Raw genomic sequence first — 17,734 nt, forward strand, 5'->3', positions numbered from 1 at the left:
GACAAAAGTTTTAAAAATAACTATAGCTACAATAATTTGTTAATAAATACAAAATATTGAAGAGGTAAACTGTGACATCAAAAACATAAAAGGGGGGCTTCCCTGGTGGCACAGTGGGTCTCTGCCTGCCAATGCAGGGGACACGGGTCCAAGCCCTGGTCTGGGAAGATCCCACATGCCGCGGAGCAACTGGGCCCGTGAGCCACAATTACTGAGCCTGCGTGTCTGGAGGCTGTGCTCTGCAACAACAGAGGCCGCGATAGTGAGAGGCCTGAGCACCGCGATGAAGAGTGGTCCCCGCTTGCCACAACTAGAGAAAGCCCATGCACAGAAACGAAGACCCAATACGGCCATAAATAAATTAATTAATTAATTAATTTAAAAAGCAAACAAACATAAAAGGGAAGTAAAAGGGAATATAACAATCACAAATATATGTGAACCGAACATCAGAGCAACCAAATATATGAAGCGAATGTTAACAGTTCTGAATGGAGACATAGACAATACAATAATAGTAGGGGACTTCAATACCCCACTTTCAACAACTGATAGATCATCCAGACATCAAATCATTAAGAAAACACTGAATTTGAACTATACTTTAGACCACATAGACCGAAGAGACAGAGACATATATACATACAAAGCATTCCTTCCAAAGTAGCAGATTGCAAGTTCTTCTCAAGTTCAAACAGAATATTCTACATGACAGATCATACATTATGTCACAAAAACTGTCTTACCAAATTTAAGATTGAAATCATATCAAACATCTCTTTTGACCACAATGACATGAAAATAGAAATCAGTAACAGGAGGAAAACTGGAAAATCCATAACTATTTGAAATTAAACAATACACTCCTGAACAATCAATGAGTCAAAGAAGAAATCAAAATATATCTTGAAAGAAACAAAATCAGAAATGCAATATACCCAAACTTATGGGATGCAGCAAAAGCCATTCTGAGAGGGAATTTTATAGCAATAAATGCCTGCATTAAGAAAAAAGAAAGATCTCAAAAAAAAAAAAAAAAAGCTAAATTTACAACTCAATGAACTAGAAAAAGAATACACTAAACCAAAAGTTAGCAAAATGAAGAAAATAACAATTATGAAAGCAGAAATAAAATAGAAGAATATAAAACCAATAGAAAAGACCAAAGAAACAAGGAGCTGTTTTTTAAAACATAAACAAAATTTAGAAAACTTCAAACAGATTAAAAAAGAAAGAGAACTCAAATAAAATCAGAAATGAAAGACAGGGCATTACACTGATACCACAGAAATAAAATGGATCATAAGACACTGCTATGAACAATTACACACCAACAAATTAGATAACCTAGAAGAAATGGATAAATTCCAAGAAACATACAGCCTACCAAGACATAATAAAGGCCACATATGAAAAACTCACAGCTAACATCACACTCAATGGTGAAAGGTTAAATGCTTTTCATCTATGATTAAGAACAAGACTAAGGGTGACCACTCTCATGATTCCTATTCAACATAGTACTGGAAGTCCTAGTCAGAGCAATTAGGCAAGAAAAAGAAATGAAAGGCTTCCAAATAGAAAAGTAAAAGTAAAACTGTCTATTTTGGAAGATGATATGATCTTATATAGAGAAAAATCCTAAACATGCCACCAAAAAATGTTAGAATAAATCAGTTTAATAAAAATGCCGCATATGAAATCAACATAAAGAAATCAGTTGTGATACTATGCAATAGCCATAAAATATCTAAAAAAGAAAGAAAACAATCCCATTTATAATAGCATTGGAAAAAAATAGTAAAATAGGACCAAATTCCACCAAGGTGGTAAAACATCTGTACAATAAAACTCATAAGACATTGATGAAAAAAATCTGTAGAATACACAAATAAATGGGAAAATATTCCATATTCATTAATAGGAAGAACTAATATTGTCAAACTGTCCATACTACCCAAAGCCACCTATAGATGTGGAAATGAATATCGGTATAGCCACTATGGACGACAGTATGGAGGTTCTTCAAAAAATTAAAAATAGAACTATCATATATCCAGCAATCCCACTTCTCAGTATATATTTAAAGGAAATGAAATCAGGACCTCAAAGAGATACCTACACTACATGTTCATTGTAGCATTATTTGTAATAGCCAAGATATGAAAACAACCTAAGTGTCTTTCTACAGATGAGTAAGAAAAAGATGTGGGACATATATACAATGAAATATTATCCAGCCATGTAAAAGAAGGAAATCCTGCCATTTGCAATAACAAAAAATGACCTCCAGGTTATTATGCTAAGTGAAATAACTCAGAGAAAACAAATACCATATGATCTCAGTTACATGTAGAATCTAAGAAAGACAAACTCTTAGAAACTATGAGTAGAATGGTGGTTGCCAGTGGCTGGGATTGGGAGAAATGGGGAGATGTGAATCAAAGGGTACAAACTTCCAGTTATAAGATGAATAGTTCCGAGGATCCAGTGTACAACATGGTGACTATAGTTAATGATATTGAATCATTCAAAGTTACTAGGAGACTAGATCTTAAATGTTCTCATCACAGAAAACAAAAGTGATTATGTGAAGTAATGGAAGTATTAACCATCCCTATTGTGATAATCATTTTGCAATAGATACATGTATCAAATCAACACATCATATATTTTATTTATTTATTTAATTGAAGTATAGTTGATTTACAGTGTTGTATAACATTGAGGTGCATGCATCTTTTTGAATTTTAGTTTTCGTTGGATATATGAGGAGTGGGACTGCTAGATCATATGGCAACTCTATTTTTAGCTTTTAGAGAAGCCTCCATACTGTTTTCCATAGTGGCTGCACCAATTTACATTCTGAACAACTCACACTGTATATTTTAAACTTACACAATGTTATATGTTAGTTAAATCTCAGCAAGCTGGAAAACTAAAACATTTGCATCATGTTCACAAAAGAGGCTGGTTTATAGTTTTATACTGAGACAAGTATTGGGACCTATGGTATACGCCACAAAAAGTAGATGGAATAATTTAAATGGCACTGTGATTACCTGGTTTTTAAAGATCTGGTAATATTTCTGGGTGAAGCCTTTTGGACCAGGTATGTTTTTTTGTATTTTAATAACTATTGTCTATATTGGTCCTATGATAATTGGTCTATTTAGAATATCTGTCTTTACTAGTGTCAATTTTGGTAAATTTCATAATGCATTTTTGTTTATTTCTTCTTATAGTTCATGCTGATTTACTTTAAGAATTGTTGTTGTTATGTCATTTGGTGCAAAAATACTCAAAACTGGAGTTTTTGTTATGATTTGTACTCTCCATGATAACTATAAAATGATCTTATTTATCTTTAAAAAAAAGGTAAGTGTTGGTGAGAATATGAAGAAATTGGAACCTTTATCCAATGTTGGTTGGAAGGTAAAAGGGTATAGACACTGTGGAAAACACTATAGAGGTTCCTCAAAAAAATTAAAAGTAGATCTACCTTATGATCTAGCAATCCCATTTCTGGGTATATTTCCAAAAGAAATCAGAATCTCAAGGAGATATCTGCACTCCCATGTTCACTGCAGCATTATTCACAATAGCTAAGATATGGAAACTACCTAAATGTCCATCAAGGGAGGAATGGATAAAGAAAATACATTATATACATACAATGGAATATTATTCAGTCTTAAAAAGGAGAAAAAAATTCTGTTGTATGTGACAACATTGGTGCACTTGATGGACATTATGCTCAGTGAAATAAGCCACACACAGAAGGACAAATACTACATGATATCACTTATATGAAGTATAGAATAGTCAAACTCATAGAAATATAAAGTAGAATGTTGGTTTCCAGAGGCTGAGAGGAGGGAGAAATGCGGAGTTGCTGTTCAATGGGTATAAAGTTTCAGTTATGCAAGATGGATAAGCTCTAGAGATCTGCTGTACAACACTGCGGCTATAGTTAACACTACTGTATTGTGCACTTAAAACTTTTGTTAAGAGGGTAAATCTTATCTTAAGAGTACTGACACTTAAAAAAAAAAGAAAATGTAAATTCTGATGAAAATAATCAGAACTTTATACATATAATTTTGTAGTTGAAGAAACACTTCAAAATCTTAAGAAAGTAAGCCCAAATGTTCTCTTTTGACAAAGTCCATTAACTTTCTATATTCAGAAAAGTAATATTTAAAATTAATATAAATTTGTTCTTAATTTTCCTGAATAGCACATGATATATTTACCTGTGTATTCAAGGTGAAATCCAGCAGCAGAAACACTGATGTCTGATTGAAAATTTAGATATAGATTATTAGATGTACTATTCAAAAGAGGGGGAATTGTTGTTCCTGAAACGATAATTGAAAAAGTAGTTCAGTGATCACATAATAAGTATTATTAATAAAACTAAGTTAACTAGTAATTAGCCAATAAGTTATCACTGAAATTATATATTAGTAAAGTGTTTTACAAAATTTTTAAGTAAAAATATTTCTCACATATTTGTCTTTCATATTACTGTTCTTGACTATCTCCAAGGAGACAGACCTTCGAGAGCACATTAGATTGCTCCCTAAAAATAGGTAGGAGCAAAAAAAGAAAGCTGGTGAAAATCAAAGCAGTAAATTTTACTAGTCACCTAAAATAAATATTTTGAATTTCATGTGGATTTCAATAGTTCATGTACAAGCTAATAATAAACTTAGTTTTAAAGTCTGCATGCGATTTTTATGGTATAATAACAAAATTTTATATGGGCTTAAAGATATATTCATTTATTGCCCTTTATTATGATATTTAAATATATACATTTATGTTCTATACCAGGTCAAGTACCTTGATGTTTCTTACACCCTGACAGCAAAGCTGGTAGTTAGCATTCAAAAAGATGCCAATTATGAACTAGTGTCAGCCTTGTCTCTTAGCAAATGCTTTATAATTGTGTTCTTCTGAACTTCGACAGGAAATCAACTTTAATTATTCAATTACTGAGTTGAATATATAACATATCTGCTTGAACCAATTACTTCTTGACTATTTGACATTGAGTAATAGTTCAAGATCCTTAATTTTACAATTCAAGCAGTTTCAAAAGACAACAATAAAAATAACTGTCAACGTCTCAAGATAAAGTTCAACAAACATCTGAGTTGATAGTGTTGCAAACATTTTTTTTTGTAATTTTCTAGCTACTTCACACTTTACACAACTCTATGAACCTTAACCACTGAGCCTTCTATAAGAGAAACCAGGACAAACTCATTAAAGAACACACGATTGCTTTTTTTTTCCCCCCGAACTTGCTCTGTCTATAGTGTCCTAACTGAATCACTGAAGACAGAGGTAAACAGAAACTCAAAGGTCACTCAGACTGCCTTTGGTCTCTGAGGATCTTAGTGATTAAGAGCTCTGACTCTGGAGTCACACCAGCTGGGTCCCAGTCTCATTCTAACATTAGCTGTACGACCTCGGGCAACTTAATTTCTCTTAGTGTCAATCACCTACCAGGACTGCTAAAAAGATCATTCAAAATTCTTTCAGTATATCTGAAATATGTAAGTTTATAGTTTAGCTATGTTTATATTTCTAGAGTTAAACACTATAATCAAAATTAAAGTAAAAGGTACAGTTAAAATTAAAACTTCATTTTATCCTAAATATGCTATAAGAAGCTGTTAGATAAATGCATAAACTACCTTTAAAAACCATAACAAATTTTAAAACCTTCTGGTCTTGGAACATATGTATATAGTATGAATTTTATATAATTTAATTCATTTCATAGAATTGATTTTGTATTTTCTTTATTCTCACTCAACAGTACCTGGTAGCATTTACCATGTTGTTACACAGTCTCTATAATTGTTCTAATGGCTGCATAACGTTCTATTAAGTGAATATATCATAATTACCAAGCACTGTCTAATTTTTAACTATTACTACTCATCCTTTTTTTTAAGGGAGAGGGGCATACATACTATTCCTGAACCATAGCTCAGCTAAAAATAATACTAGTAACACAAAAACATCAATAAAGAATTACACAAATATAGTAACACTACAGTAAGGTCTTAAACATCAATTTCATTACCTTTAAAGCCTTTCAAACTTCTAACCTTGTAATTTAGTTCATTGCATATAGTTTGTAAAAAGCAAAATTAAAACCACCAAGTCAGAGTTCTAGGGAGCTCTTCAAAGAGAGAGAGAGATCTTACATTCCTAATTATAATGTATTTTAATTAAGCTCAGCTCTCTCATTTACCTGAATAACTTCCAAGTCTTGGAGCATTGTTGTCTCCCCCATCATAGAAGTCCAGAGAATCCCAATTATGTTCTGTAGCAAAGCTGACAACTTGCACCTATGAAATAATAATTACTGGTAAGAACACATACTTCTAATGAGACACATATACTATAGTCTACTTATCTCCTCTGCAAGAGAGAGCTTAAAGCCTGGACCATATCATTGTGGCCCTTCATGGAATGACTTTAACAGAACTGATCTTTGCCTTTATGACACTGGCCTACATGCACTAACTTTTATAATAAAAGCCTCTGAGGCATCTAGGAGTGTTCACTATGGGTATAACATTGAAAATGTCTGACACTATCTCAGCTTTGGATTAATCTAATGTCTTAGTGCCTGGAATCTGAATCAAGGCATGTTCCAAAACAGTTGTTTAACTTTTTTGTTTTGGAATGTTTGATTCTTGTCAGTGACTGAGTTTTCTCATTTGCTTTACCTATTAGGAAATAACCAGATTCGTGGTCCACGTTGAGGACCACATAAGCATATAAGACCCTATAATATATACATTTTTTGAACTAGGTTTATCCTGGATACATTTTATTATGTTTTACTTTGCATAACCTTTGCTAAATTTCCTGTCTTTATTTTATTTTTAAAAATTAACATAATAATCCACTATGTACATATTTAATAAATTTCAATATGGATAACCAAAAATAATACTTTATAACTGATTGGGGTATGTCTTTTAAAGATTGTTTTTATAAATAGCTATATTTTTATAAATGGCATCGTAATAACTAAATCACTGTGAAGGTCCATTAAGTTGATAAGGAAAATGCTGGAGTAAAATCCTCTCATGTCTATTAAATTTTATTTAAAGAAAGAGGCATGTGTTCCTTTGTTGCACTTCACTTGGCACAGCTTGAGCTTTTGCAAGAACCCAGAAAACCCTCACAACTGTGGATGTTATCTATTGTTCTTTATTACATATTTTATAGTTTAGGAGGAGGTAAAGGAATAGCCTTACTAAATTTATTTTTATTTAGCTGAAGTCTGTTATAGATGTAAGCATCACACTCATTCACTAAGTACTTCTAACAATTGCATTCATTAAAAATTTCTTATCCACAAAATAGGCCTTCATCATTCTTCCATTCAAATGAATGCTGGAGCCTCTTTTCCAGGGATGAGTGCCACATGGCAACAGATACCCTGCCTGTGTGACAGGCATTAGGCCCAATGGCAATGTTACAGGACAGAAAGAAGACTGGAATTAAAGCTGTATGATTGTAATATAACCCCCGACTCCTTAAACAATGGTCAATTCTCTCTTCATATCTGAATTTTCCTTTCCTTCAATTCAGGAAAAGAAAAAGTCACATTTGGCTTAAAAAAGAAAAGAGAAAATAAAAGTAAGGATTCTTGCAAGAGTTGACAATTGAGATAACCAAAATGTATCGAGCGGTTTTCCACTGAAAGAAACTGAGTTAGTAAAAACGTAGAGGAGACAAGCCATGAGGGAGATTTAGTGACCCATCAGTAATCCAATTTAGCCACAGTGGAGGGTATTCACACAAGAGAAAATAGGCGTGCAAAGTTAGAAAAAGTAGAGAAAAGTTAGAAAGAGTAAAGGTTCTGGATAAATACAAGAAATATTAGTGTTAGAATATTAGCCGGGCTATACAACTTCCTGGCTCCGTCTACTCACTGGCATGTAACCTGAAAAGAATTGTTATTCTCTCTGTGCCATAGATTTCTTACATAAATCACTGTAATAAAGGCATATAATTCATAGGTTTGCTGTAAAAATTAAAGGATTTTACCTTAGAATAGTACCAAGTGCGTACTGAGGATTTAATGTGTCTTAGCTAAGGAAGAGAATGAGAGAGAGGGCTATAAAGACTGAATACCAGCATAATAATTGTGCAATTGAGGAGTATTTCATTGAAGGTTTTAGAAGGTGGATTGAAGGCGCATAATCAGGACTGTGCTTTAAGTAGGTACTACTGAATTGAGTGAAGAAAATAAAAGTGAAAAGACAACTTTAATGTTTATTGCAGTAGTCCACATGAGAAGCAATGAAAGACTAAATAAAGTAGGTTAGTAGGCAGGAATGGTAGAAAGGGGGACCAGAAAGTCACATCACATGTGTTGCTATAGGGGAAATTACTGGATCTTGTGTGATATGAATGGGACATGGAAGTGACAGGAAAGATTTTAAAATAATTTTTTTTCCTGAGTTATTGAGATCAGAGGGATGCCATAAACAAAAATGTAGACATCCTCAGGAAAACCTATTACCTTGGAGAGAGGAAGAAAATCTGTTTAATTCTGGACATATATATATATATATATATATATATATATATATATATATGAATATGGCTCCCAAAGATATCAGATCCTGACCTCTTGAGCCTGTAAATATTGCCTTGTACGGAAAAGGGTCTTTCAGATGTGAATAAACTAAATATCTTGAGATAGGGAGACTATCCTAGATGATTTAAATGAGCTTTACATACAATCACACGTGTTCTTATCAGATGTCAGAAAAGATTTGACACAGACAGAAGAGAATGCAGTGTGATCACAGAAGCAGAAATTGGAGTGATGTGGTCAGAAGCCAAGGAATGCTGGCAGGTACCAGAAGCTGGAAGAGGCCAGGAGAGGAATCTTCCCTAGAGCCTGAGCAGAGGGGAGAGTGAACGGTGGTGGGAGAGCAGCCCTGTCAGCACCTCAGTCTCAGGGCAGTAAAACTGATTTGGGACTTTTGGCCTCCAGTACCATGAGAGAATAAATTTCTGTTACTTTAAGCTGTTGAGTTTAGGATTTGTTATTACAGAAGTCACAGAAAACTAATGCAATTTGCCACTAGGATTCTTGGCAAACTGTGAATGTAGTTTGGCATATTAAACACACAGAGGGTATAGGAGACTCAAGTAAATAGCTGAGGACCCACAATGACAGAAAGCCAAATGAGAGTCAAGTAAAAGACTTTAAGTCTTTTACTTAAAGGAGCAGCTACAGATTCAGTGTTCAGAAGAACTTTAAATTAGATGGAGTTGTCCATTATGACAACAGGATAGCTTTATGAGGTAATGAATTTCCAATAACTAAAGCCTGGTATCCCTCATAGAAACATGCAAATTGCATTTTACTTTGTTTGGATGATTATATTGACTCATTATCATCTCATTCTACAAATTGACACAATTAAGTAAACAACATTTTTTTAAACTGATTCATCACATAAAAATTGCTCTTTGCTTGATAACTCTGTTACTGTTAAATGTAGCTCCTTTGGAATTCTCCCTCCAATGTACCTTGCTAAAATAAACAGGCAAACAAATGAATACACTCCTCTCCACACGCTTTTCATGTAACAGTAATACAACAAGTTATTTTATTTGTTGAGGTTATTTCCTCAAAATGCTCAATCATCCTATCTTATTTGTAACTTTTTGAGCATTCCAAATGTTTTTTCTGTTCTTTCCACCAGTGGTTATCCCATTTCATTTCATATATGATTTATTGAATATTCATATAATTCTTTATTCACACACATGTTTAGCCCAACAGAATAAAATAAATTAAACACTGCTTTAAATCTGGTGTACTAGCCAGGTCGTTTTTAGGCTAAGTTAATGAAATTTTAAATATGGCATATACTGTGTGTGTGTGTGTGTGTGTGTGTGTGTGTGTGTGTGTGTGTGTGTTATAATTTTCTATGATTTAGTGACATGTCTAAAATTAGCAAACATGTAAGAGGTTAATTAGAAAAAAGCTCTTGGTAGTTATATAGAGTATTTAAATTAAAAGTCCAATATGCTTCACACTCTGTAAGTTTGATAAATGCTCTGCTAAACTCAAATTTTGTTTTCTAAAGTACAATCATTAAACACAATGCTTCCTCAGTGAAAGATTTTTTTTAACATCTTTATTGGAGTATAATTGCTTTACAATGGTGTGATAGTTTCTGCTTTCTAACAAAGTGAATCAGCTATATATCTATATATATATCTATATATATATCTATATATATATATATATCTATATATATATATACACATATATCCCCATATTTACTCCCTCTTCCATCTCCCTCCCACCCTTCCTATCCCATCCCTCTAGGTGGTCACAAAGCACCGAGCTGATCACCCTGTGCTAGGTGGCTGCTTCCCACTAGCTATTTTACATTTGGTAGTATATATAAGTCCATGCCACTCTCTCTCAGTGAAAGATTTTATAGTGTCATTGATACAAGTGTCCAGTTTTGAACAGTGTTTGGCTAGGGCAGTGATATATCACATAACATTATCTGCAGATGTCATATTAGTCCATCATGCTATGTTAACTCCTTAAAGTAGCTTAAAACTCCACGCCTTTTGCAGGTATTCATTGGTTCATTCTAAAATATTTACTGAGCACAGACTGCAAGGTACTGTGTTAGCTGCCAGAACAGACTTGGTTACTGCCCTCATGAGTTTATAGGTAATTAAGTAAAAGCAGTAACATGTGACGAGTGTTACAATAAGGAAATTATAGGGATCTGTGAGAACATATACCAAGAGGACTTAATGTGGTTTCAAGTTCATGGAAGTTCTTCCACAGGAACTGTTTTAACCTTGAGACAGAAATAATGAGTAAGAATAAGCCAAATAAAAAGAGATGATGGAGAGTGCTGCCAGCAGAGGGAAGAACATTCACAAAGGCCCAGAGGCAAGAGAGAGAGAGCCAGTTTTCTATAAAGAACTAAATCAGAGGCAAGAAATGAGGATAAAGCACAAAGGTGTAATCAGCTGCGTCGAGGAGTTAAGGATAGCGAGGGCAACTGAGGTACTGTAAAGCAGGATAGTTATAGCATTAGATTTTTATTTTTAGAAAATTACTCTCTTTGCCCTGTGAGGAATAGATAGGAGGAGAATATGAACCCAGGACAGGGATGATGGCCACCTAATCTTGAGTGGTAAAAGTGTGGATAGAGAAAATAGACTTACTTGAGAGGTTTGTGAAAGACAGACCTGACATAGTTCTTTGTGCAGCTGGAGACAGAAAAAAATCATCAAGGTTGTTGGCTTGCGCAACTGAATGGTTAAGGGGTTCATTCTGAGACAGACCACAATGAGGAAGATCCACAACTTTGAGAAAAAAGTCATGAAGACAGTTTTGAACAGGTTGAATTAGAGATGTTAGAAGTTTAGCTCAAAATGTTCAGTGTGCAGTTGGATTAATGGCATGCAGCTTAGGTGAAAGGTGTGGGTTAGATATTTAGGTTTAGAAGTCATCATTTATTCAAACTACTGAGCTGATCAATGAATTTGGTAAAGTTTCAGGATACAAAATTAATGCACAGAAATCTCTTGCATTCCCATATACTAATGATGAAAAATCTGAAAGAGAAATTAAGACAACACTCCCATTTACCACTGAATCAAAAAGAATAAAATACCTAGGAATAAACCTACCAAGGGAGACAAAAGACCTGTATGCAGAAAACTATAAGACACTGATGAAACAAATTAAATATGATACAAGCAGCTGGAGAGATATACCATGTTCTTGGATTGGAAGAATCAATATTGTGAAAATGACTATACTACCCAAAGCAATCTACAGATTCAATGCAATCCCTCTCAGACTATTAATGGCATTTTTTACAGAACTAGAACAAAAAATCTTAAAATTTGTATGGAGATACAAAAGACCCCCAATAGCTAAAGCAGTCTTGAGGGATAAAAATGGAGCTGGAGGAATCAGACTCCCTGACTTCAGACTATATTACAAAGCTACAGTAATCAAGACAGTATGGTACTGGCACAAAAACAGAAATATAGATCAATGGAACAGGATAGAAAGCCCAGAGGTAAACCCACACACCTATGGTCAATTAATCTATGACAAAGGAGGCAAGGATATACAATGGAGAAAAGACAGTCTCTTCAATAAGTGGTGCTGGGAAAACTGGACAGCTACATGTAAAAGAATGAAATTAGAACACTCCCTAACACCATACACAAAGATAAACTCAAAATGGATTAGAGACCTAAATGTAAGACTGGACAGTATAAAACTCTTAGAAGAATACATAGGAAGAACACTCTTTGATATAAATCACAGCAAGTTCTTTTCTGATCCACCTCCTAGAGTAATGGAAATAAAAACAAAAAGAAAAGAAACAAATGGGACCTAAGGAAACTTAAAAGCTTTTGCAAAGCAAAGTAAACTACAAACAAGATGAAAGGACAACCCTCAGAATGGGAGAAAATATTTTCAAACAAATCAACAGACAAAGGATTAATCTCCAAAATATATAAACAGCTCATGCAGCTCAATAGTAAAAAAACAAACAACCCAATAAAAAAATGGGCAAAAGGGCTTCCCTGGTGGCGCAGTGGTTGAGAGTCCGCCTGATGCAGGGGACACAGGTTTGTGCCCCAGTCCGGGATGATCCCACGTGCTGCAGAGCAGCTGGGCCCATGAGCCATGGCCGCTGAGCCTGTGTGTCCAGAGCCTGTGCTCCACAACGGGAGAGGCCACAACAGTGAGAGGTCCGCGTACCGCAAAAAAAAACAAAACAAAACAAAAAAAAAATGGGCAGAAGACCTAAATAGACATTTCTCCAAAGAAGACATACAGATTGCCAAGAGGCACATGAAAAGCTGCTCAACATCACTAATTATTAGAGAAATGCAAATGAAAAATACAATGAGGTATCACCTCACACCAGTTAGAAAGAGCATCATCAGAAAATCTACAAACAACAAATGCTGGAGACGGTGTGGAGAAAAGGGAACCCTCTTGCATTGTTGGTGGGAATGTAAATTGATACAGTCACTATTGAGAACAGTATAGAGGTTCCTTCAAAAACTAAAAATAGAATTACCATATGACCCAGCAATCCCACTACTGGGCATATACCCAAAGAAAACCATAATTCAAAAAGACACATGCACCCCAATGTTCATTGCAGCACTGTTTACAATAGCCAGGTCATGGAAGCAACCTAAATGCCCATCGACAGATGAATGGATAAAGAAGATGTGGTATATATACACAATGGAATATTACTCAGCCATAAAAAGGAATGAAATTGGGTTATTTGTAGAAACGTGGGTGGATCTAGAGACTATCATACAGAGTGAAGTAAGTCAGAAAGAGAAAAACAAATATCGTATATTAACGCATATATGTGGAACCTAGAAAAATGGTACAGATGAACCGGTTTGCAGGGCAGAAATAGACACAGATGTAGAGAACAAATATATGGACACCCAGGGGGGAAAGTGGCGGGGGGTGGTGGTGGTGGTGTGATGAATTGGGCCACTGGGGTTGACATGTATACACTGATGTGGATAAAACTGATGACTAATAAGAAACTGCTGTATAAAAAAATAAATAAAATAAAATTCAAAAAGTCAAAATAATAATTAAAAAAAGAAATCATCATTTATTCAATCCTTCTTTTAAAAACGATGTTTTCTGTTTATCTACTGTGATTCAGGTCCTGGACATCATCAGCACATAATGGTATTTGAAGCTGTGAAAATAGACAAGGTGGCAGAGAGAATGGTATAATGTGAGATGGGCAAAGGCCACAGAATCTCACAAACACCATATCTGATGAAGTGAAGAAGAGGAGATCATGTTCCTAGATGTAGAAGCAGAAGTCATACATGTAGAAAAGAAAAGAAAACAAAATCCAAGAGAGTACTGGGTAGAATGGAGGCAAAAGTTGTTTTAAGAGTGAGGGGAGAGGGCTTCCCTGTGGTTGAGAGTCCGCCTGTCAATGCAGGGGACACGGGTTCGTGCCCCGGTCCAGGAAGATCCCAAATGCCGCGGAGCGGCTGGGCCTGTGAGCCATGGCCGCTGAGCCTGCGTGTCCGGAGCCGGTGCTCCGCAATGGGAGAGGCCACAACAGTGAGAGGTCCGCATACCACAAAAAAAAAAAAAAAAAAAAAAGAGTGAGGGGAGAATGGGTAGCATAGAATGTTGGTAACAAAATAGGAAGGATGAGCAATTCAATGGATTTAATGGCATGGGTCCTCAGTGATCACTATAAGAATGACTCAAATAGAGCATTGGAAGCTGAAGCCACATCGCAGGGCGTCAGAAATAGAGGATGAGAACTAGAGGGGAAATGCCAAGGGTATTATTATTTTAAGGTGAGATAGAAATGGTCAAGCTGATGTCACTATATAGATACTCTAGGGTAATCTTCATAAATGTATAGGCAGATGATATAGTAAATGTTCTAGGAAAGTTTTAAAGGCATCACCTCATTTCAGATTGTCTGGACAATCCTAAAATCTTTATTAAATCTACCAATAATAGGATAGGGTTGATTGGTTATCTTCAAATTTTACAAGTTGACCATAAAATAATAGTACAACTAGCCAGAATATAAGCAGTTTTTGGATTGTTAATGTTTTTAAAACACTGAAAAAGTACATTTCAAGTTTTTTCATTGATTTATTGTCCTATTTTACACCCGATGCCTGTTAAGTAAGTTTTTTGAATTTTCTGAAAAGTTATAAAGATAAATTTAAAAAGTTTATTATTTTTACTGAAAATTATACTTCTATCTTATTTCAGGTTTAATGAATGATGCCTTGGCTACTTTTTCCATGACTGATATATATCTCAAGATTCTAAAGGAAAACCGTATGACTCAATTGGAGAAACAGTCGTTATTTTTATAAAATATAGACTATGTAATACTTTGTGAAGCATAATTGTGTTCCATCGGGTAAATACTGACGCAGCAGTAAAATGCTACCAACTCATCCAGAAATAATTTCCTTCTCAAACAGAGTAGCTGGTCAAATTGCTCCCCCCGCTAAATGGTCACAATTGAAGTAATATGGTAGATACTGTTTACCGTCTGTAGAATAGCATTCATCTTCCTTGCTGACAGAGAACGGTTTTGTTCAATTAATGGAGAGTTGTGTACACCAGAGAAGGCTAAGCCCCTTGCCTGATCCAGGTACCTAATCTTAATTTTTTTAAGCCAAATCATAGTAAATCTTTTGTTATTGCCCAGTGTATGGCTTAAAAATGGGTACCATTGTAATTTTGGTCCATAGGACAGGAGGGAAAGTCTGCTGGACGGTTTCTTGAAAAGTTCTCTTAACTGTTACAAAAGTACATAAAATAGAGAGATTCCATTTTGTCTATTGGCCATTGATGTGGAAGCCTGTTATGGCTAGAGCTTTTGCAGCCATCTCAAAACCATGAGAAAGGAAGTCCAAGAGTTAAGCCAACATGCTAAGAATAGCAGAACAGAGAGATGGAAAGAAACCTGGGTCAGGAATTACACAACTGAACCTCTGAAGTAAACAATCCTTAAACCATCCTACTCAAAGTTCCCATGTTATGTGGAGCAACACATTTTTCTTACTGCTTATGCTATCTTGAATTGGCTTTCTGTTACTTGCAGGTGAAAAAATTAATGGTAAGTATCTTTCTTTTAAATTCAGCCACATCTGTCAAAAGCACTGGCTAAAATTCTAGAAATTACGTGCATCCTTGTCATCTCTGAAAAAATTAACTTCAATTATACAATGAAAAGAAGAAAATTTTAAATATTCTTACTTGAATGCCAGCTCCCTCTGGCACTGTCATCTTCCATACACAATTCAGATTGTTGTCATAAGGCTCAGGGTATCCAGGAGACAAAATAGTCCCTTTGCGCTTACTTAAAATTCCACCACAAGGCACTGAAAGTAAAGCAAGCCAAGAAAGGGAGTTCATTCTAATGTAAATAATTAAAATAGGAGAAAAGGTCAGAGATAACATCTCAGACAGATGCTAGACTTGCAAACACAACCAAATCATACTATGTTTTAAAACTCATAAGAACAATGAAAATTGTCTTCCTATAGCACAAAAACCTTTAAAAACTAATTAGACAACATTAATGAAAAACTTACAATGGCATATCTAAAGTCATACTATAATTAACTCAATAATAGCATATCATTTGTATTATATTACTGACAAGTTCACTGACACGTGTTAAAAATTGTTCATATCTAGGTATAGAATTTTTTGAAGAATTCTTATATTTGTTACTTTTCTCTTCATGTATCTTTTGAGTAGTAATAAAATCCTTTGCAGAGTAATACTGATGATGATAACAGTTATGTTCTAACATTTATATAGAGCCTATATACCAACACTCTTCTAAGGACTTTACATATTTTAACTCATTAAAGCTTCCCGACAATCCAATGAGATATGAGTAAGTATTCTCCCCATTTTACAGCTGAGGAAATGGAGTCACTAACAGATTAAATAACTTGCCCAAGATCACACAGCTAGTCAGAGATGAAGACAGCATTTGAATACTGGTGGTTTGGCTCCACGTTCATGCTCTTCAGTGGAAAGAAAATACTCAATATGGTTCCAGTCTGGTTACTGCCAGTACAACTACTACAAGAAAGAATAAGTATGGAGACCTGCTTTGATGTCAGTAAAAGCTTCTAACAGTTTTAAAAGGTACTAATCTTAAAGCAAAATTCCTACACTGCTGGTAGCGTCAGCTTGATTCTGGGAATGACCTAGCTTATGATTTGAAATACTGTGTGATGTTGGACATGTTCCCTGAACTCTCTGAAACTCAGATGCCTTGTCTGTGAAATGGTAATGAAATTGTTTCCGAGGGGCTTTTGTGGAAAATAAATAGGTATGATAATGTACATAAAGAAGCTAGCACACTGCTTGGAATGCAATAAGAAATCAATTAATTATATTTCCTTTTGCTACAACTACTGTTATTTTAGGTTCCAATGGCACTGTGATTCTTGGACATTTGTCCTAATCTGGCTATAATGGTGAGATACCAGGATTTATTTTTGTAATAATTTTTTTAAAAAAGGTAATACTATAGCTTTGTGCCGCTTCTAAAACTGAATGCAAAAATCTAGGGTAATTACTCAAAAGAATACTACAAACTTTTTAAATTTTTAAACTTTTAAAACAGTGTGATAAAGTATTTTTAAAGAAATATTTTTTTAGCTTATCCTCCTTCTTCTGATCCTTTCAATGTAAATGCTGTAACACTGTGACCTACACCATCTTCTCATCTCTTTGTAACTACCGCCCCTCAGTGGTGGCATCCATTTACATGTCATCTATAGATTATGACTACTAAATGTTTATCTCTAACCATGACTTCTACCCAGAGTCCTACAATATATCGACTAAGTATCCCAAAATTCATACATCCAAAACAATACTTTTGAAATTCTCCCCCATCTATACTATTTGCCATCTCAGTAAATGTTACCACCTAATTTATCTTTCTTTTCAAATTCACATTTACATTTATATTCAATCTGTCAGCAAACTTTGTCAGTTCTATCTTAAAAATATACCCCAAAGTTCACCGGTTCTCATCACTGATCATGATCTTCCAATCTAAATCACCATTGACTTTCCCCTCCCCTTCTGCAATAGTTTTCTATTCAG

The 17,734-nt window shown here is 34.7% G+C and overlaps 1 protein-coding gene across 3 annotated transcripts in view; it reads right to left on the reverse strand.

Moving 5' to 3' along the window:
- The window catches only part of CSMD3 (CUB and Sushi multiple domains 3), a gene marked incomplete at both ends in the record, with an annotated part of 1,083,475 nt that overhangs the window by 150,024 nt on the left and 915,717 nt on the right, over positions 1–17,734 (reverse strand). For all 3 annotated transcript variants that reach the window (XM_082858355.1, XM_082858354.1, XM_082858353.1), the window contains 3 exons: positions 4,257–4,361; positions 6,275–6,371; positions 15,857–15,981. In XM_082858355.1, the coding sequence (XP_082714481.1) occupies positions 4,257–4,361; positions 6,275–6,371; positions 15,857–15,981 (327 nt within the window). The remainder of the gene's footprint in view (positions 1–4,256; positions 4,362–6,274; positions 6,372–15,856; positions 15,982–17,734) is intronic.

This window comes from Leucopleurus acutus (genome assembly GCF_964270905.1).
Source record: "Leucopleurus acutus genome assembly, chromosome: 17".
In the NCBI taxonomy this organism is placed as follows: Eukaryota; Metazoa; Chordata; class Mammalia; order Artiodactyla; family Delphinidae; genus Leucopleurus; species Leucopleurus acutus.